The sequence below is a fragment of the Parambassis ranga genome, chromosome 9, assembly GCF_900634625.1.
Source record: "Parambassis ranga chromosome 9, fParRan2.1, whole genome shotgun sequence".
Taxonomy (NCBI): domain Eukaryota; kingdom Metazoa; phylum Chordata; class Actinopteri; family Ambassidae; genus Parambassis; species Parambassis ranga.
Window position 1 is genome coordinate 18,677,227 of NC_041030.1, and position 21,477 is coordinate 18,698,703.

The 21,477-nt window shown below is 44.7% G+C and overlaps 1 protein-coding gene across 2 annotated transcripts in view; it reads right to left on the reverse strand.

Moving 5' to 3' along the window:
• Positions 1-20,063, reverse strand: part of znrf3 (zinc and ring finger 3) — a 54,846-nt gene extending 34,783 nt beyond the window's left edge. For both annotated transcript variants that reach the window (XM_028414272.1, XM_028414271.1), the window contains exon 1: positions 19,611-20,063. In XM_028414272.1, coding sequence (XP_028270073.1) covers positions 19,611-19,847 — 237 coding nt within the window. In that variant the 5' untranslated portion in view covers positions 19,848-20,063. The remainder of the gene's footprint in view (positions 1-19,610) is intronic.
• Positions 20,064-21,477: the final 1,414 nt, after the last annotated feature.

The window sequence follows — 21,477 nt, forward strand, 5'->3', positions numbered from 1 at the left end:
ATGCACAGTAGAGGGTGACTATGGGTTTGTATACTAGTCATATTGATATACTGTATGTGACGACAATGACTGTGTATCTATGATCCAACAAGAAATCCCTTTACTGGTCTATCAAGCATCCATGATTGGGGAGCTGATAAGTACCCGTGACTACTTTAGGATCCTGAAAACCGATTTTTTAAGGGTTTTAAGTGAAATGAAAAGTCACAAGAGACTTAAATAAAAACCTATTATTCATGTGAGGCGTCCATTTAAACCATCTTTTCAAAACATTCTTAAAAAATACTGGGAGGTCTGAGAACAGAACTATTCTAAAAACCATCAGGATGGACCAGTGGGCAGGTTTATCCCACCTCCGAACTTGAAAGCAGCAGTCATCTCTGCATGTGTTTTCTGAGCCTCTCCCTGTGCTTATTCTGACCAGTGATCAGGTTAGACAAGTCCCTCTATTCAGAGCTACACAGCAATACCGATATCCCCAAAGAGAGGGAGGAGGTGGAGAAGAAGAAGGGAGAAAAATCCTATCTGAGAGATTAACTCGCAGCACCCAACCGAGCCGGCGCTGGGTTCACTGGCTCACTCAGTTCTATCTTACCCACTAGTCTCTTGTTCTAAACCAAAGCAGGTCTTTGATACTCGACTAGAAGGAATCTGGAGGCGTTACAGGTTTCTTTTGTGCTTTGCGCTGCACCGAGTCTGTGTGTGTGTGTGTGTGTGTGTGTGCCAAGGCTGGGATTTCTCCCCCTCCTCTCTCTCTCCTCCTTTATTTTTCTCCCTCGTCCCTCTGCCTTCATCTCCTGGTTCCCCTTCCCCCCATCCCAAACACAAAATCAGTGAATCATAAACATCAACTCTTCTTTTTCTGGTCACAAAACTTTTTGTTGTGAAGAAGCTCAAACTATTTCTTTAAAAAAATTGGAGTCAGACCTTCTGTTTCTATGGATCAAAGCAGCCATTTCTAGTTGTTGACTGAAGGTGGTGACCACTTTGGAGAAGTTTGAAGGGTGGAGGATAAAGCTGGATCCATACTCCGCGAGACAAAGACATTTTCCCCCCCTGCAGACGTTACGCCCACAAAATGACGTCATTTTTTGTCTCTGACCGCCCGCTGATCCGCACTCCTGTGCACAGGGTCCGGGCCGAACTTTGTCTTTCAAGGCTGTGCGGCAACCATGCTGTGATTGGTCGGAATTTATTGTGGGCGTGATGAAAGTGGAGAAGCGCAAGAGCCTCTCCAGGTATATAGGTAGGTGTATAAACAGCGCTGATTCAACAGATTTAGATAAGACCATACCGGTTTTGCATGATGAGCAATAAAAGAAAGAAAGAAAGGCAAGTCAGGGTGATTTGTCACCAATAACTCCAGACAGCCATTCACACATACCAGATGGTGACTGTTATTACCATTCTATATACTCCTACATACCCGGGCATAATAGGCTCGTTAACAATGTCTGTATATCTTTGCTATTGTTACTTTTAATGTCGCATCTTCACAGCTCATCACCGGACAGTTTGAAGTATCGCATATTGGAACACAGTAGATGTGCAAATGTGGTCATAAAGGCACAAACACTGAATCTTTGCTATTGTTACTTTTAATGTCGCATTTTCACAACTCATCGCCGGACATCTCACGCTGTTGCAGGCACCCTCTCTGTATAATGCCCTCTTGCCATGGCACAAGTCCTTGTGGTGTGTAAAAAAACTCAGTAAAGTCTTTCCTTATAGTTTAGTGGGCGGGCCGTATGAGGAGTTCTGCACACACGCGTCTCGCGGAGTATGGTACCTCAGTGCGGAAAAGACCTTTTTTTTGTATCTCTTACCACCCGTGGAGCGCGTTCTCCGCTCTTTGTCTCGCGGAGTATGGATCCAGCTTAAGGGGTGGGATTTTGGACAGAGATGGAGGGAGAGGAGGGGAGGGGAGGGGGTAGTTAGGGTTGTGCGGGTGAGGTTTGACTCCCCTTGGAGATTTTCTTAAACCCATTACATCAGCTTTTTTCTGCTTCATGGGCTCCAAGTCCAGGGCTTTTGTGAGGGTAGAAAATGACCTAAATTGACATTCAGAGTGGTTGTGGTTGGTTAATTGTGGCTGGGCATTTTTGGCATAAATAAAACAAGATTCCAGAGGCCTTCTCCTTTAAGCCTTTTATGGATTCTCCTTCTTTGTAAGCACGGCCTTCAATAAATGTTCAGTGGTCATACACAAAACCACGTGAGCATTCTTTAATATGCTCGAAAGGGTGACATGCTATCGAAATAACTTGGGGAAATTATAAAAAAGTAGAATGTAAAAATGTATTCAACACACACAAATCTTCTGTAGAAACCTCTACAACTCATGACTGTGTGGTACTTGCATCACTGCTTTTTTAGTGGCCGAAATGTCGGACTGATTCAGGTTTGATCGCCACAAAGACTTAGTTAAAGTGGTGCATCCGCATCCCACCGTGGCTCTCTTTCACTTAAGAGCGCACGTTTTTCCTGCAGATATGATCGCAGAAGTTGACGTTTTATATAAAAAAAAAACAGTCAACACAAGCTCTTCTCGACAAAAGAGCGAGCAGAATCAAGAAAAAAGTGTGAAATAAGAAATGATGCAGCAGTCCTGCTAAGCTCTACCCACACATTCTAATCAAAAGGCTTCACAATGCCTGGCCTGAAAAACATAAAAGCAAAAGGAGAAATTCAAAAGAGGCCACTTGCTGGTGCCGGGCAAACTGATCAGCTGCACATAGACTGTCAAAAGCTAGTGGGAATGTCAAAAGCACCACTGATCTCTCTCTTTCTCCCCTAATGTGATCAAACAGTGGTTCCTTCCCTGGAGGAGGTCAAAGAAAAGAGAAGGAGAGAAAGTGAATGGGAGCTTTGGTGCACCATAGGAAGCCGGCCACCAGCAGCATAACCAAGCAGTGAGCACAAAACAACATGCTGTCTCTCAAGCTTCCTTTCAGTTCTACAGCAAGGGGGAAAAGAAGAAGAGTGGGCCGAGGAGGAAAGAGTGGCTGGGCAAACAGTGAGGGGTAAGGGCTCAAAGGGGCCTGGTTGCCCGGGTGAGGGGAACCCAATGCTCCAACAATGTCCACATCAACCGTCCGGCTGTGGGCCAGGCACCGCAGAGGTGAGCTCCCAGTGCGCTTGGAGGTCAGTGGCATGGACAAAAGGGAATGGGAAGGCCCTACCCTGGCAGAGCAGCTGGGAAATTCAGGGTATTGAAGCATTCTCTTTTAACTGAGAAGCTGCAAAAAGCAGGGTGCTACTTTCACTTCATTTCCTTCAATGTTCCACAGCACATACACACACACACACACAACAGTGTCCTGGGCAATCTAAGGATACCATAAGCAGACGTTATGTACAATGTATGTACTGCAGAAAAATGATTTTTCCTGGTCGTTTGGTATTACAGGCAGCTCTGCAGACTACCCTACCCATGTGCCTCGGGCACTGTTGCTATGGAGAGGAACCAATCACAGGCACAAATCAGAGCTGCAGCAAATTCAGAACACCTCAGCATTGCATGTGGGGACAAAACTCAGCGATATTCATCCAAATCTGATCCGTAAGCGTGTGTGTGTGTGGCCTGATTTAAAATGCTGAATCTCACAAAGCAGTCAGACTGTTTTCTTTCTCTGTAATGTTGCCTTCCTAATCAAAGAGCCAGATATTTTCACACAACACAGTTGCTCATCTTTTGTGTTGATAATTTAATACTTTCAAAGACACACAAGAGTTTCCCCATTGAGGGCTTGGACGTGCTCCAGCTGCAAGTCACCTAACACCGTCCCTCCACAACCTTGGATGCTCCACATAACTCCTCCTACATTGTGACTCTATAGCAAGCATCCAGCTCTACTTTTTTGGTGGGCAATTTCGGTTACCATAAGGATCCAGCCACACCTCCTTCTGGATGGTTGAAAAACAATGTGCACACACAAACCTACACACTCACTTACTCACTGTCCCTCCACATACACCAATAAAAGGGGGGTGGGGCTGCTGCAGCGGTGATCGGACAAACACTGTTCTTGGACCTCTGCCGAGTGAAGCTATTGTGCAGGCGAGCAGTAAAGAGACAGAGAGAAAGGTTGGGGAGGGGTGGGGTGGTGTTGAGGTTGCTTCAATGGTTGGCTCCATTAGTGGGTGGAGGTAAATAAATACAACTCAAAAAAGCAGAAAGGTGCCAAGTTGAGGCTTGGTTGAGGTGGTGAAAAGTAGCAGGTGTTAGCAGGTGAGGTAGGTTAAGAGAAAAGAGTCTGCTCTGTGTGTCAGATGAGACTTTTCCAGTTTGGGTACGTCGGTAAATTACCCAAATATGGCTAAATTAGCCTATAAAACTATTATTTCTGTAATCCAAGCTCTTGCACATACGTATCCTTTTGTAGTCACCTCAGGGCCACATGGACTGAAACCCACACCACCGCCTGAGGACAGGGTCACTAGATTTTTATACATTCCACTGTGGGAAGGGATCTAGACTCTCCCACTCAATTTGTTTGTGATTTTCTAACCCACATAAGATTTTGCAATGCCGCCTCATGTAAAACAATCCACATAAAAATAAACAATTCAGGATGAGACATGTAAACCCCCCTCTAAGGATTACCACAACATCAGCGGCAGACAAAAGTGGTATAATCTGTCATGCCTTTGTCACACCGCCCATAACAGAGACTGCACCTCCCAAAAAATGTATGGGGCAAAGAAACATTTCCCTTTTCCCCAGCACATGCAAAGCAAATAGTCTACATCAGACCAAGAGAGAGCGAGAGAGCGAGAGAAATAAATTTTAATTGGTGTGGAAATAATTCCATTACCATATAGCTCCCTATAAAGGCTGATTTGTTCTTTTGATCGCCCCAGAGAGTGTTTATGAAGTCACTGTGGGATCAGCCTGGGCCCAGGGGCAAGGCCGGCCACTAGAATTCCTCCGAACATTTGTTTAGCAGCAGGCCGAGTGCAGAGTGGCACACAAATGCAGTATTGTTCCTCTCGTCCTCGTTGGTTGCGCTGCCAGAGGTAGAGGCGGATGGAGCTGGGGAGAGAGAGCAGAGTTGTGGGGTCGGAGTAAGCAGAACCTGGGGATAACTGCTGCTTGAAGAGTTAAACATCAAACTTTGCTTTACACCAAGCGTTTCCTCTCCACAGCGTTACTGGGGCACTTTGAAACGGTAATGACCAACATCTAAAGATCAGGTCATTTCACAGATGAGAGGACAGTTCCATCGCTGAGTGGTCAGAGATTTTCATGCTTTTCACCACTCTCCTCAGCATGTTGTGGCTTATAAATGATACAGTCAAAGCAAACGACTTCCTTCCACGTCCATACATTTGTATAAGGATATCTGGAAGATGCTTATCTCTCTCTCCCGGAGTCCATAACTAGGGTGTTATAGCCCCACAGGGATCCATGTGATTTGATTTGTTTTTTATTAGAAACAAGGAACCACTTAGCCGACTGTGACCTCTGGGGCATTTGGCTCTGCATCTAAGAGGATTGTAGGTTGCAAGACCTTTTCTTTGAAAGGGGCAGCGATGGCCAATGTTGCCTCTGGAGACAAATCACAAGCAGGAAAAAAAAACTATGGAAAGTTACAGTAATTTCAAACAGGTCACAAAAGAATATAAGAATTAGAGATTTTGCTGGAAGTCAGACCTTCCATGCAGAATTGGCTAAATGTATGACAATATGAAAAACATTGAATCCTTTCTGTCTGCAGGAGCAGTTGGTTTGAGACTCCACCCTACTTTGAAAGGCATTTTGAGAGCCTGTGTGATAAAAATATTAAAGACAGATGAAGATGAAAGGTCTGCGAAGGTCCCTCTGTGGCTGCTTCAGTACGCATCACCTCCATGATGAATACCTAATCCTGAAGACCCAAGGATGATGAATACTAAAAGAGGGTGAGTGAATATTCAAATAGCCTGGCAAGTCCGACCTATTTTTTGCGTATGAAATTCCATTGCAGCTATGGGTCAGGACCTCTGGGTCCTTAGGAAAGAATGTGTGACTTGAAATGAGAGACCAAAAGAGCTGCTTGCATCCCCTGGCCTCCCAGCTGGGAGGACAGCATGCAGATCAAAGAGGCTCTGTGAATCTTCAAGAGGGGCACCGGGGACAGATTCAGAGGGCATGTCAAGGGTCTGGGAGAGAACTCCCACTCTCCATACATTGCGTGTGGACCATTTGCAGCTTCTCCTTGTTGTGTTAATAATTCAGAAAACATGAACAGATGAAAGCTAGCCTCTGTCATTAGTGTCTCCAGGGTGTGCTGCTAGCATGTTGGAGCATGAGTCACACACAGTCCAGTGAGCAGTGTGTTTACCTCACATTTGTCTTGGCCAGTAAGCGTTGCTGTATTAGAGCAGAATGACGAATGACAAAACCTCTTCTGACGGCTATGGCAGCTACATCTTAGCATCACTCCAGCCAACAGTGGCCAGCAGACAGGAATCAAAGCTTCCTTGTTGCTGTTTATGCATCAATTTCTGTCATCTGTGCTCAAAATATTAACTGATTAGTGAACTGTTTCCTTCCCCGAGGCAGAGCTGTATGACCCCAACATTTGCCAATAACACATCTAACTCTATAAAACACAGGTGTGGGTTATATCTGGTCCGAAACCTGTGTCTAACAGGCATGTTGCAATAACAAGGGGCAGAGAACAGAGTGTCTTTTGTGGAGACAACCAGGATGACCAGCATCCCCTGTCGGGCTTCTGCCCCTATGAGAGTGCTGAAGTCTCCAGACCTCCAGCACCTAGTCTGCCAGCCAGCCAGGGCCCAGCCTGGAGAAGCCTGTCATCACTACCACAGAGGCCTCTATTCATCCCCACAAAGACAAAGCCAAAAGTGTACAGCAGCCATCCAAGGCATCCCAAGCATCCAGATATCCACCAGCGATATCATTTTAGGCTTTTGTGAGCCTGTGCTTTGGTTTACCCAGCGCTCTATCCCATCATCCCTCCGCTACTTTCCTGTATGTGGAGGATTTTTTTCCAGTTTTGTGGTGCCGGAAGCTCAACATTTACTTTTACTACAAACACACCGAATACAAAATAATAAACAATTGTGTTTTTTTAAAATGCCAAACACCTCCAACCATCACTTTCTGATGATCCTTGGATGCATCAAATAAGATGTAGGGTTTTATCAGAAAAACTTCATGTAAGTGTATAAGAGGAGATTAGAAAACTGTCCTGTTGAGTTCTCATTGTTTCAAAGATTGATTACATATTACATATATGGAAACATGGAGAATCAACAACAAAGAAATTCAGCAAATTCAACAAAAGAAAGTCCTGATTTCTTTTTGTTAGAACTTACAGCTTTACAGCTGCGTTGTGTTACACTAAAGACATATTTGAGTGACAGGAGTGAAAAACACCCGGAATTGTTCAGAAGGTCACAAGATAAATATTGGGAACACAGTGATGGAGCATAAGGTAAACACGACTTTAACTTCCATCAAATCCAGAAAGAAGCCTCGTGTATGATGCTGAATTAGGTGTGTGGAGGACTGGGGGAGCTATGTCAGACCCTTCCTTCCAGGCTGGGTCCGGTTCTGGCCACATTGGGCCCCTGAACTCTTGTGGTGAAAGTCTCCACCTGCCGATAGCATCACACACACACACACACACACACCCCTCTGTACTCCCTCCCCTTCCCCTTTCTCTTGGGCATGTGTGGCGGCCACTGATAAAAGAACTGTAGATAAGAGGAAACACAAGCTGTGATGAGGAACACATTGGCAACCAGAAATACAGAAAGAACATCAGCCCTGTGGAATGGAAAGAGAAGGAGAGATAGAGAGGGAAGGCAGCGAAGGAGGAGGAGGGGGGAGAAAAATTGAAGACAATAAGAAAGGGTGAGAGGAGAGAATGAGAGGAGAATCTGAAAATGATTAGAGGAGAACAGTGTGTGGAAAAAAAAATAAAATGAGAGCTGCTATTTGTCTTCAGGCTAAAAACAAAGATAAGAAGAGGCCCTGTCATACAAAAAAAATGAAAAATAATAAATATAGATGGACAAAGTGTTAAAGAAAAGGATGAGTTATTCCTGGAGGGAAATACCCTGCATTCAGTCTATATGGTGTATTTTTAAAGCAAACTAGCTCTTTGTGAGATTTGGGACGTATGCGGTTTGTCCAAAAAAACAAACAAGAAGCGACTGCAATCAAGTTCACAGACAAGAGCCTATAAATATCGAAACACAAGCAATAGCAAGGATCACTGTTGTGGAGTGGAGACTTTCTAACCGTCTGCTGAAGGAAAAACAAATATCACGAAATATTCTTCTTCAGCAATCACAACAGCCTCCGCTGCCGTTTCCAGTCCAGCGCGCTGGAGGAGAAAACAGTGAATGTAAATAAATCTGAGCTGTTGACACAGGCTGAGAGTGGAGGGGACAGGTGCAACAATGACACCAGCGACCTCCAAGGGATGTATGCATCCCATAACGGTGTCCCCTTTCAAGATGGACACAGGAGGGGGACAAACCAGTTGGTCCACCACAGGGGTGTGAGCACTGTTGTGGGTCATTTTTGCTAAAGACACCAGCAGCTAACATTTTAATGTGCATTGTTTGGGGGGATAAGGTAGTATTTCTGTCCATGCTGTACTTTAAAGCTTCATTTTTTTTACATTATTTTATTATGTGTGATTAAATTCCGTCATCTGTTCTCCCCGGATAAAGCCAGCCCTGGTATTCTTTAAATATTGTCTTACATATAGGTGACAAACTATCTATTAGCCTGTATTTAACCAAGTACGACCTGCCCCTGGCTTGGCTGCCTTCTATTGGCTCAGAGTCAAGCGCAAAGTGTCCTGTTAATCCAACAGTTGTCTGGCTACGCTGAAAGTCACCTCTGAGTCCAGCTCTAGCACTCGTGTCAGGAATCCACAGGCTCTTTGCATACCGGGCGGCCGGATATCCTCTAGTTAAAGAGGGCTCTCTAAGCCAGGGACATGTGTTGGATGACTGGGGAGGGTGACAAGGGGTAGGGTTGTTTTTTTTGGAGTTGGTGGCAGGGATGTGCACGCAGTTTTTTTTTTCTTAAAAAAAAAGGCCTGTGGAGTTACATCAGCATCTCTTTAACCTGGTCACAAATTGGTAAAGTGAAAGCATAGCTCCATAGAAGCCAATCCATTTTCCTGCTTAGCCTCCGAGCTGTGTGCTACGCCGGCTAAAAGTGCAGTTGCTCCTGCTCGGAGCCCACGGATCTGTGCATCTGTGAATGGCTTTTGTGTTGCTGTCGGGGCAGAACAAAGTGAGTTCAGGTTACTGCACTCCTCCCGTTATTGGCCCACATTGTCTCTAATTATTCCAGCAAACATTGACACAGCATGTGTGGTCTCACATTCATACATGCTGCCCCCCCCTCCTTCCCTACTTATAGTGGACAGAGTCAAAGGAGACAGAGGGAAGAAGCAGAGCAAGAAACATCAGTGAGAACGATTATAAGTGAAGCTGCTTCAATATGTGATGAAATGGTTTGTTTTGTGCCTGTGAAGAGAGCTCAAGGGTTTTCCTCACCATTCTCCCCTGCTGCTTTCACCCCACGGGAATGAACGCACCATGCCAACTACAAACCAATCAACAGGGAGGTAGGACGCAGAAAAGGAGGGATGCTATAACCAAAAACAGAACACAGCCTTTCTCCCCAACTTTAAAGCTCAGTCCTACACTCTAATTTGAATTCTGAAGCTTTCCTGTTGCCTGGGTGATTCCAACTTCAGCTTTTGCAAAACAGTAATTATGACGAATGTATGCATCAGTACCTTACCAAATCCTCTGTCCGTGAGCTTAGCTTGAGGCATTGCTGCAGAAAAGCTGACCCAAAAACACGGTGTGCGGTTGCCAAAGGGGAAATGGCACGAGGACAGCCTGGTGTAAGAGGTGCTGTAAAGTTACTGTAAAACTGGCACTAGCCTCTGGTTATCATTTTGGTAGCAATGCTGCAGAAAAAAAAAAAACACAGCAGCGTGTGAAGCCATTACAGGAAACATAAAATCCTCTCTGTGAGCAGATGCAGATTTTTACTGGAAACCATTAGAACAACCAGACTGACTCATCTGCTAGGAAGCAGAACATTTTCAGGTTTTACAGATGGGTTTTAATTAGCATTTTTTTTTTTTTTTTTACATTTGCACCTCACCTTTGAGACCTGACAGCAAGGCTTGCATATAAAGATTAGAATAGGTAAGTGTGATGCACAATGTGTGGTAAGGCACAATAACACATCTTGTTAGAGCTCTACTGCAACAGCTACCATCTTACTTAGTCAACGCTATGGGTTCGCTCAGCTTAAAACAACTAATAATGAACATATCATTTAATTAATCTGTGCAAAAACTGAAAGAAAAAATAGCAACTTGAGGATTTTGTGAAGTTTCTTATCTAATATTCTGTATAAGAAAACAAATACTATAAGTGAAAGCATTCCTTTATTGATGCAAAACTAAAGAGGCATGTGAGGCTCAAGGCTCTAGGCTGTTTTTGCACCTTTGACCTTGCATGGGGGGGAATCAGAATCAATTCAGAGACCAAGTAAAAGAGAACGCACAACAGGGTACGCTGCATGCTATCTAACACCTGTGATGACAGAATGGCAGTATGTGCTCTGAAAATGAGTACTGGGGTGACTTTTAACTGGGTTTTAAACAAAAACAACACGCACATTTCAGATCTTTCTTGCTTCCACGAGACAGAATGATGCTTCCAACTATATGGTGAGGCCACTATCCACAGCTCAGAGCCACATTCCCCGAGATGTGTTTACTTCGAAATGCCTGCGGGATGCATGTCACCCTGGGGGTGACAATTTGACTTTGTCACATGCCTGTGGGATGCAGAAGGAATAGCAAAGGGCTGTATTGGCCCGTCTTTTTCTGTCATTTCCATCTTCTCCCACTCCATCTGTCCTTTCTCTCAAAACAGCCTTCTGAGAAACTAGATGTCTCGACATGTCCAAGGACAAGTTATCATTAGCGAGCCAAGTGTGTTTGGAGAAACTGGCCATATACTGTCAGCAAAGAATAGCAAAAGATATCTTTGGGCTTTCTGAAAATTGTACCAAAATAAAATAGCGCAGCTTTTCTACTGTTACATGTGACAGAAGAATGAATCCAGATAAGCATAAGAGGAGGGGGTCATTTTTCATTATAGCAACATACAAGGGCAACGAGAGGTGAACAGATGGATGGCAAGGGGAAAGAAATGGACACAGCTGGTCGTGAGTAATTGTCCTGACCTTTTCATATACGCTGAAGTTTACACAGAGTACGGAAGGTGAGAACGGGCGGGTTTGTAGGAGCATAGATAAAAATTTGCATGTCTGAAAATGTCATATCCATTAGCCAAAACCTGCCAAAGTCAAGACTATCTTCTAAATGCTATTGTGTAAATGTCAAGTCAGAGCACAAAACTCTTCACAATGTTAACAAGCAAAACTTGATCCATCTGCAACAAGCTTCTCTGCCATTTTTTTGGCTATCAATGTGACAAATAATCACATGACAGGTGCATGTGTTTGTTTGTCCTCCTTTCAAACGAGGCAAAAACGAGGCAAAAATCAAATGCTGTCTGCACCACAGGATTCCTGTTAAACTTTACACACTGATCTGCAATGATTCACACACAATTGGTCATTGGAAAGCTTGACTAGCACTGAAGGTACACCTGTGACCTGCCACACTGATCGTTAGCCTGTTTTTTCACCGACACGTAGTGAATACAAACATATGAACCTGCTGGTTAGGAGATATTTTACTCATGTTACTCATTTCCAGTGTCTTAACAGACTGTGACTGAGCAATAAAATGAAAAACAAAGAGAGGAAAGTTATTCTCCATCCATTGTAGTGAAGCGTTTAGCTAGATGGTCCTATCATAAACTGCAGGAAAACAAGGATGTCTCTTTCTTTTCAAAATGCAACAAAAGCGTTTGTGCACGCCGCAGTCCTGACTTCCCAATCCGACCCAGGATGTAGGAGTTAAAAGGCCGACCTCCGCGTGAACTTCAAATAAATAAGAGTGCAGCTGTTTACTGCTAATTTAACATCAAAAGGCACCTACAAAACAAGGAGGAAGAAGGAACTTCAATCACAGGCATGCAAATAACCTTTGGCAATCTGAATCAACAACAGTGAATTATTGTCGCCTGCTCTCAACAGGGTAGATTCCCTCCTGCAGTGAGCGCCTCTCCGCTGTCATGGGAGCTGTCAATGAGTTATCAAGCCTGATGATCATAGGGGTATTTTTAAAAGGATCTGTGGTCATGCACGGTTTAACACACATTACAAGAGAAGCGTATGTACACACTCTGTCTCACACACACACACACACGCACAAGCCCTGTATAAACTTTACAAAGAACAAAGTCAACTCTGTTCCACCTGTTGTGTACTTTAGAAACGCCCAGTGGATTAACCTGAATCTACTGAAATCAGACTGAATTTATGTCAGGTTCTGTCAGAATGTCCACAGTAGCATATTGTCAGCGGGTGACCCAAAGGTGCTTTCAACTCAACACTCGCAGTATTTTTTTCTTACTGTGCTTGTGCAAGGGAACACCTCCACCTTTATTTGTATGGGAGAGGATTTAGCTCGAAGGCCTGCAATTACATCATCGTTCAGTTTTGCAGCGCTGCATATCAGGGCCGGCATTAGTCAGAGAGGCCTTTGAAGAGTTTGGCCCAGCCCTCGCTCACTCTCTTCTTTCCCTCCTCCTCCTCTCCGCCACCCCCTTCAGCACTGCCTTTGATGTTAGCACGCGGTGCTGCGCCGAGCGTCATGGCCTCCCAGGCCTCCCCGCCTCGCCTGATCCTATCTGCCCAGGTGGCACATTCATGTGGTTTACACCCGCAGCATGACTCCCGGCAGCTATTCACCCAGCCCCACAGGCCCCTCCCTGTTCAGGGTCCAGAGGCTGGAGAGAGAGAGAGCGGCAGCATGGCCAGAGCTGAGCCGCCGACATGGGAAGGAGGGGAAGGACGGGAGGAATTGTGGAGGCTTTATCAAAGCCCTAGGCTGTACTATAGAGCTTTTATTGGCTCTGTATGTCAGTAAGCGTACTATATTTGCAGATTCATAAACAGGAAGAGTTTCACCTGACCCTTTGGGATTCAAGGAGAATCAGATTCCGCTGGCAGAGGTTTTGCTCTCACAGCTACAAGAAATAGTGACTCATCTTACCCTTGGTTGCAGCTACACTGCAAAGAAACAGTTGCCCTTCAAAAATAATAATAAAACTTTGGAATCTGTTAGCAAACAAGAGAGTGAAAAGAAACTCAACACATATGTATCCTCAATATCTTCAGCATACCCATGATACAGGGACAACATAAAAAGCCAATTTTTCATTTCACAAATCTAGGGCACATCTTTTGCAACAGGAAAAGGAGGAGGTGGGAAGAAGCAGCGATATATCTTTACTAGAACGCAGTGATAACCCAGCTTGTTCTCATCTGACCAAGCAAGCCCAATCCATCATACCTCTGGCCCCATTGTGTTGCAGCACAGAATTTCCCAATTACCGCAACATCTACTTGCACACACACACACACACACACACACACACAAGGAACCCCGAGAAACTGGTCCAAGACAGCAGTGTGGAAGCATGGATAAATGTAATGGGGTCACTGGGGGGGGCCTCCACCTGAAACAGCTATGTCCCCATCTGGCATCCCTGTAAATGACCCTTTGCCACGGCTGTGTAGGAATCCATTAAAGGTGGGGGGGGGGGGGGGGGGGGGGGGGGGGGGGGGGGATAAAGAAAAATTGCAGGGTTTCTGACAAAAAGGATGTCAGGAGGACTCTCACAACATTAATATGATGCATTAGGCTCAGAATGATCATGTGCACAAAACCAGTAATGGATTTCTCGAACAATGACCAGAGAAAATGAAAACTGTGGTTGAGCCATTAGCGTGAATCAAAGTGACACGAGGGCAGATCCGTCCTACATTAACAGAAACATTACATTTTTAGACGTAGATAGCTGATCATTATGTAATGATGTACACAAAAGAAAGAACGTTGAACCAAGTGTTCTTCAACTGGGAAAGACTCCTTCTTTTAAGAGAACAAATGCACGAGGATGGAGGCCACAACAACACAAGGAAGGAGGAGAAGGAGGCAAGTGTAGAGTGGAGTGTTACCAGTGAAATAGACTCCCTTCCACAGCTACCTTCCTAGTCTATTGGCAAAAAAGTACAACAAAAGGGGGAGGCTGGCGTTGTGGCCTTCCACGGTTAGTCAGCACATTCCTGGCTCACAACAAAGCATGCCTCTGCCTGGATGAGCTGCTGCTAGCATTGTCATTTCATAACCCTCGACCCCTTAGCCTTTGTTTTGCAGGCCCTCTGTGTCAGTGGATAAAAATGTGGGCTGAGGGGATGGACTGGGCCTTTCAGCACCGTTTCATCAAACGCAGGCAAACACTCCAGGCACTATTCAGAGAGAGTGAACCCCCCCCCCCAAACTCCCCTCCCCTCCCCCCGCCCTGCGCACTCCTCTTCATCTCGTCACAAAAATAACCAGAGTGTAGATGTGCAGTGTGCAAAATCACTTCTTCACCTGTAAAAAGTGTGACAGACCTGCGGTGCATTAGCAGAGACAGAAATCTCACGACGAGGCAGGATCAACATATTTCACATCAATGAAGTGTAGCGCAGAGGACGAAGACAGGATGTTCTTACGAATGAACTTGGACACAAAATCGATAGCAGATCAGGAGGAGAGTGACATTGGGGAACGGAGCTTCCCCTGGGAGAGGCCTGGATGCTGGAGAGAAAGCAACAGTGAGCACTGTTAATCTCTCCTTTGGAGTGGAACATCAAAGATCTGCTTAGCCATTCAGCCCAGTGGAAACTAACATAGCTACTGGGGCCACCAGTACCAACATGCACTTGTTCCAGGTGGAGAGCTGTGTGCACTGAGAGGGAATGTGAGGCTCAGTCAAACACACACACACAGGAAAAGACAGAGCAAAAGAGCCAGGGGCAGGAGAGGGGAGCAGGGGATAACAGCGTTATCCAATTTAAAGAAGAAAAAAAAGAGGTCTGGACAAGTACCAAACAATCTCACAGGAAATTGGGGGTATTTAAGATTGACATATGCCTAAATGTTCACCCAGGGCAACATATGCATTTTCAGGATACAACAGGCCTGCTGGGAGGGGTGTATACAGAGAAGGGGTTGGTGAGATCAAGGTAGACAACAGGTGGAGGTTAATCTAAATTCCGGTTACATGTTTTTAAAAATAACAATTCAGCATTGTTTTGGAAAATGGTGCAAAGTCAAGACTTTGACTGCCACCATGTCCTTGTGGACATCTGTAGCTGATCAGCCTGTAAAACAAAGGCAGAGGATGACTTTTGTCAGACAGCACAGACTTGTAATTCTCGATTTATTTAAACAAAAATACCACGAACGTTATGGACATCAAACTTTAAACTTTCACATACATGACACAAGAGTGACCGAACGTAATCATTTTTGTAACTTATTCGATAATGAAGGTAAATATGGAGTTTGTTCCTGCTCAGAAATGCACAGGTTTAACACCTTTATATTCAAGAACATCAAACCTGCAGTGAGGTAAGAAACTACGTCCAAAAGTTCCAGACACAATACAGTTCACAGGCCGGCCAGGCACCCAAGCACAACTGAGGTTTAAGAGACGCTGCTTAGTTGTAGTCATCACTTGAAGTCATTCACATGCAATATATAGGATGCGTAACAAATTCTGGCTGCATCAGAAAGAGCAGAGTAGGGGTTGGGGGGGTGAGTTATTATGTGGGAGGGGGGGTGTTAAGCAAGAGAAAGAGAAAAACAGTTTAGTTTGTTCTATTCCAAAAAGGGGAGAAACGCAGCCTCAAATTACTTTGGCTGCGACATGAAAGTGAAACAGGGTGGCGGTTAAGAGACGATAGCACTTAAAATACAGCTGCGACCGCCAAGCCAATAAATGGAAAAAAGTAGGGAGCAGCACTTTTAACCTTTTAAACCAGCGTTTGTGTACTGCTACTGTTGCTTTGGCGCTGGGAGTGGCCCAGTCCCTGGCACCTACCGTCTGGGACCGGCCCATTATGGCCTCTTGGGGTTTCCAGCCTGTGGTGAGAAAGCGCACTGGATGCCTTAAACCACTAAAGCTCTCATTATAGTCTAAATGCAGCGCGACACAACTCTTGCCAACTCCAAGGTAGGAGCTCCAGTATTTAAGCTCATCGTTGTCTTAGCTGAAAACCGCCACTTTCCCCCTGCACATCCAGTCAGAAAACAAAAATGCCACTTTCAAAAGAACCACACCATGAAGTCTCTCCCAGCTTTAGTTCCTGGCACTCTACATGCATGAAGATGGGAGTTCAAAGGTGACAGTGCTCATGGGTGCTGGGGAAACTGTAGCCTCTTCTTCCTGACACTGGATCCAGGAGATGCTCTGTGTCCCCTCTGAGAGGAAGCAGGCAAAAGCCACATTATTCCCTTCGGTTCTGGCCGACGACACTATGAGTTCCATCTGGACCTCTCTGTGCCCCTGCCACGTCCGTGCCTCAGCTCCTCACTCACATGCTGACAGCACGGGCCCGCTGGAAATCAGAGGCAGATGTGAAGTCACGCAGCGCATCGCGGCTCATCTCGCTGCAGAAAAGACGATCTGGTGTTTTAAAGGACAATGGAGACTGATGAGCAGCAGATGGCATTTAGACTTAGTGTCGTTTTAATCGGGAGAAACTGTGCGATCAATGTCAACAATGACAGACAATTGAAAGAAACGCACCGGTGGGAAGCCAGACTTATACAACAACACAAACACTGGAGAGTCCGTGCAGATACACACTTAAGTCTGGACCATTTCTCTGTATATATATATATATTCTTATCACATAGCCTCTCCTTTCAAAGCCAGCAGGTTGTTTTGGATTTCCCTCACAAACAACTGTGTTGGGTACACCAACATCCGATGAATAATGAAATCACGTTGATCCTCGTACAAACCCCAGACACAGAAAGTATACATTCAGCAAATCTGGAGGCTGGAATCTTGCCGGTGTAGGTGCTCATACAATCATCAAGAAGTGATTAGATAAAGGTACAACAGAAGTATACAGCTACTATCAGAGGTGATCAAAATAAGTGTTTCTCTATATATCAGATAGGCTGCATGTACTCAATGAGTCTGAACCCAGAGCATTGCTGCGGTTTCACGGGGCAGGTACTTAAGTAGTCTCATCAGGAAGTGTTTAAATCTGGGACAAGAGGTGAATACACTTAACTACCTGGCAGGATGGACAACTAGCACATCACCGGTTGGCTAGAATCAAAACTTTAATTGCACTATTAAAGTTGTTGACACACACACACACACATCCATCTCTTGACAGAATGATTTGAGGAGACATTGATTACTTCGCTATTACCGAGTTGAACTGTAGCAATCAGCTTGGGAAGCCTGAGGTTTGGCACTGTGGCCAGATCTGCGTCATCATGCCCCCCCAGCCTCCCATCCTCCCACCCCCACCTCCTCCTCTTAGAGGAGAGCAAGAAGCAAATTAAGTTAATTTATTATTTTTGGCCCCGGCAGCGTGTGCCACATTTCGCACTCTTCAGGCAGAGCAGAGGGGTTGTTAGCTTTAGGGAATTAGCGAAGGCGAGTTGGGAGCGTTTCAGCGGTGATCGTGGTTGGATCTTTGCTCAGGATCGCTGCCAAAGCCCCCCATTTTTTTTTTCACCCTGTATTTGAACCCATACCTGCTGAGGCCTGGCCACTGCTGCACACACACGGTAATGCAAACCCCTCAGGGTTCCGATCAAACAGCAGAGGAGAGGACTGTAAGGCTCCGACTGAACCTGACAGAAAAAGCATTGCGATGGCTGCAGAGGTCACTGTGACAACAGAAGGCACAAGAACCTAAATATTTGTCTTCAACCCGATACCAGTGTAGAACAACACCGCAGACATTTCCCAACACATTACTGCAATGTTATTTCACAAGCATAGGATTTACAAGCAGGGAATTTGATACCAGTTTAAAATTATACTCCTCAGGTTGTATGGTTGTCATTTGTTGTCTTGTATAAATCTTTTGGTGACTGTACGCAATAAGAAATTTAAGACAGTGCCCCACGCTGGACGAACTGCCCCTCATTATAGCCTGACAAAATATAAGCTGTCTCTAAGTGGTCAGAAGCTATGTTAGTAAAGAAAGCAAACCTAAATAGATGTGGCTTTCGATGTAAAGCTGAGGTCCGACATTTCTGTGCGGTTGCTGAGCGGCGCCAAATGGCCATCACCGAGTATAAACAGGGCCCATTTTTATGCTGAGTGTCCCCATCCTTTGATCCCTGTGTATCAGCTTTCTTTTATTTTAAGGGGAAAAACAAAAAATAAGCTGGAAAGATGCAGCCGTGTAGCAGAAAGATAAATTCACTGAACTGCCCTCTCACCACACACACACACACACCATGATCTCATGGAACGCAACACTTTCAACTGCATGAAAACAAGCTGTCAACAACCATTTGTGCTGTGTGGTACTGTTCAGAAAAACCCTGTTCAGAACTTGATCATCCAAATTAACCAAATTAAGTCTTCAAACAAAATGCATTGACATTCAACAACAACAAAAAAAAGCTGCATGCATCCCAGCAGGGTGAGTCAGGAGACATATAACATGGAAGCTTTTGGCTACATGACCGGGACCCAAACTTCTTGCTTTACAAACAGTGGCCAAGCAGATTAAGCAAGAATTATAAAACTTCAAATAAACACTTGGCACTGGGGGGGAAAGCTTCATAGTTTAGTGACTTCCACTCAGTCAAAGTTGGATCCAAGCATAACCAGCTGCAGCCAAGTGCACTTGTCTGGGGCCAGGAAATAAAAGATGGAACATGGATGTTTCTTCCATGATGATGATGATGATGACTGAAGTTCTTGTTGCTTTATTTACAATCAAATACATGCGACTTCAAACGCGGCGCTGACAGGGGCGCAGGCGGCGGGACGTGTGGGTCCCTCTTTATGCTGGCATGCTGAGTAAAAACACACGCAATCCACCTTTAAAATGAGCACGTATGGTTTTATGTGTCACTTTTTTTTTTTGACCCAAAACTGGCCTCTGAAGCGGGTTAGGTGCGCACGGATTGTGTCCCCAGTAGCCGTCCTACTCTTGCGAAATGCGTAAAAGCCTGCTCGGTTAAAAAAAAAAAAAAAAAAAAGTTGCCAAACTCTGGTTGGAAGCGCTTGCAGGGATTTCTGTCTATTTTGGGAAAACTCTTTCCAAAGTCGTGTGTTTGTGTCTGTGTGTGAGAGAGCAGCGCTTAAAGTGAGCTCCAGACATCAACAAAATAACTTGCAAGAGCATGTTTTCCCTGTGAATGAATTCCACAAGATAGGAGCCATCTTGTGACCGCATATGCTTGCAAGCTTAGTACCATCCTCACACACCGCCTGCACACACACACACACACACACACACACAATATACAACTCTTGTCAACCCCCCCTCAGCTCCTGTGGAAAAAGTTTGATCACGGGCAGCTTGGTGAATTTAAAACCCCGCGTCCCCGGTTCTGTTGCTGCTTTAAAAAGAGACTTTTTACACGTACTTGAACGATCTCCCCCTCCGCGCTGATAGTGGCTCCTGCTTTGGAGAAGCGTCCTTGCAAACCAGTCGTGTAAGTAGTATAATCTCCATTGGGACTGGACTCGAACAGTACCACTTCCACAAAGGCTGTATCCTTGGCTAGAACGGTACCAAGAGAAGCGGCGACCACCAAGAACACCAGGACCACCACCGAGTCGTCGGGCACACGATCTGAGCCTCTCCTTGGTAAAATCATCATCTTGCCGGCTGGATCTGCGCCGATCGGGACATAATTTCACACGGATTAATTAATCGGGTGAAGTAATTGAAAAATCAGGTCTCTGTGTGTGCGCGGCGGCGGCGGTGGCGGCGGGCGATGCGTCAAAAGAGTCAGAATTGTGCAATAAAAACTGCGCCTGGGCTGAAGCGTGTTTATTTCACCACTGCGAGCCTTGTCAATTACATTGCCTGCAAACGCTGCCTCTCTCTCTCTCTTTCTCCCTCCCTCTCTCTCTCCCTCTTTCTTTCCCACCCTCCTCCTCCTCCTCCTCTACAAAGCGGATCTCTTTTGATCTCCAAACACGTGATTTTTTTTTTTAGTTTTCTCTCTCTCTCTTTCTCTCTCTCTCTCTCTCTCTCTCTCTCCCAAAAGGGTTATATCCCCACCCACCACTCTTTCTGACCCTCTCCTTTGCACTCCCCACTCTGAAGTGCCAGCACTCAGTTAAGGAGGCCCCGCAGGCTGCGGTGCGCACCACAACGAGGTGACTTAACTGTTGGACAACTCTTGATGTTTAACGCCTTCTATTATGAATTATTTCTGTTTCCGTGGTTGAATATGAAGGAGTTAAACAATTTTCATTCCAGTGTTGCAACACCTAGCGTCTCAGTGGCGGGGTTTCCCCCGAGTTTGACACGTTTGCTGCTGCCGGTCCACCTTAAAACAAACACTACCCTCTTCAGGACGCTTCATGATTTAACCGGGCTAATTTTTCTCATTGAGATCTGCTCACCAACAGGATACAATGGAGTTAATGGAGTTTTAATTTAACATTTCTTGCATTACATTGAGACAAAATTGTGAAACATTAATATATATATTATATATATATATATATATATATGTATAAAGCCCCTGTATAACACACTGACTTGGGACTGATGCTGTTTACACTTTTCACATCACTTTGGCATCATCATCCTTTACTTTTAAGGGTCCATTTATTTTGAATATAAATGATCAGGATCGCCTCAAGGCTGCAAAAAATGTTTTCAATCAAAAGTTTTTAGAAAATAGCTGTGCAATACATGGGAGAATATGCAGCAAGCTGGTCATTGTAACAAAATTTAATTAATAAAGTAAATCTTAAATCTTAAGCTTAAAAACATTAGCCCTACCAGGGTGATAAAGACACCTTATAGCACATTATTCATCATAATATATAGAAATGCTATTTGTCAAGTTGCTCCTTAGCTGATCGTTGTGTGTTCGGCCTCTTTTGCAGCAAGATATTTAAGAATCTGGAAAAATATTTGCACAAAAGAAGAAGATACTTCTAATGCAACCAGCATGAAAGCATGAAAACAGCACACCTTATTGTTCTGCAGTGTCAATTTAGACAAAATTGCGCTGGATTATTTATGATATTATCATATGCTCTATCTGATATAGTAGAAAAACAGAAGGTTGGAAACTGTGTTTTCTACTGTTGATTTAATTTGTGTAGGGTTAAGAGAAAACTTAAGAAAAATGTTCTACAGAGCTGTTAATTCACATCATGGTCATCTTGTTTAATAATGCTGTGGAAAATTAAAGGTGAAGGAAAAAAGAATCCGAATAAAAAGCCTATATCTATTGACAGGAGGACATTTCTTTCAGTGCTGACAGG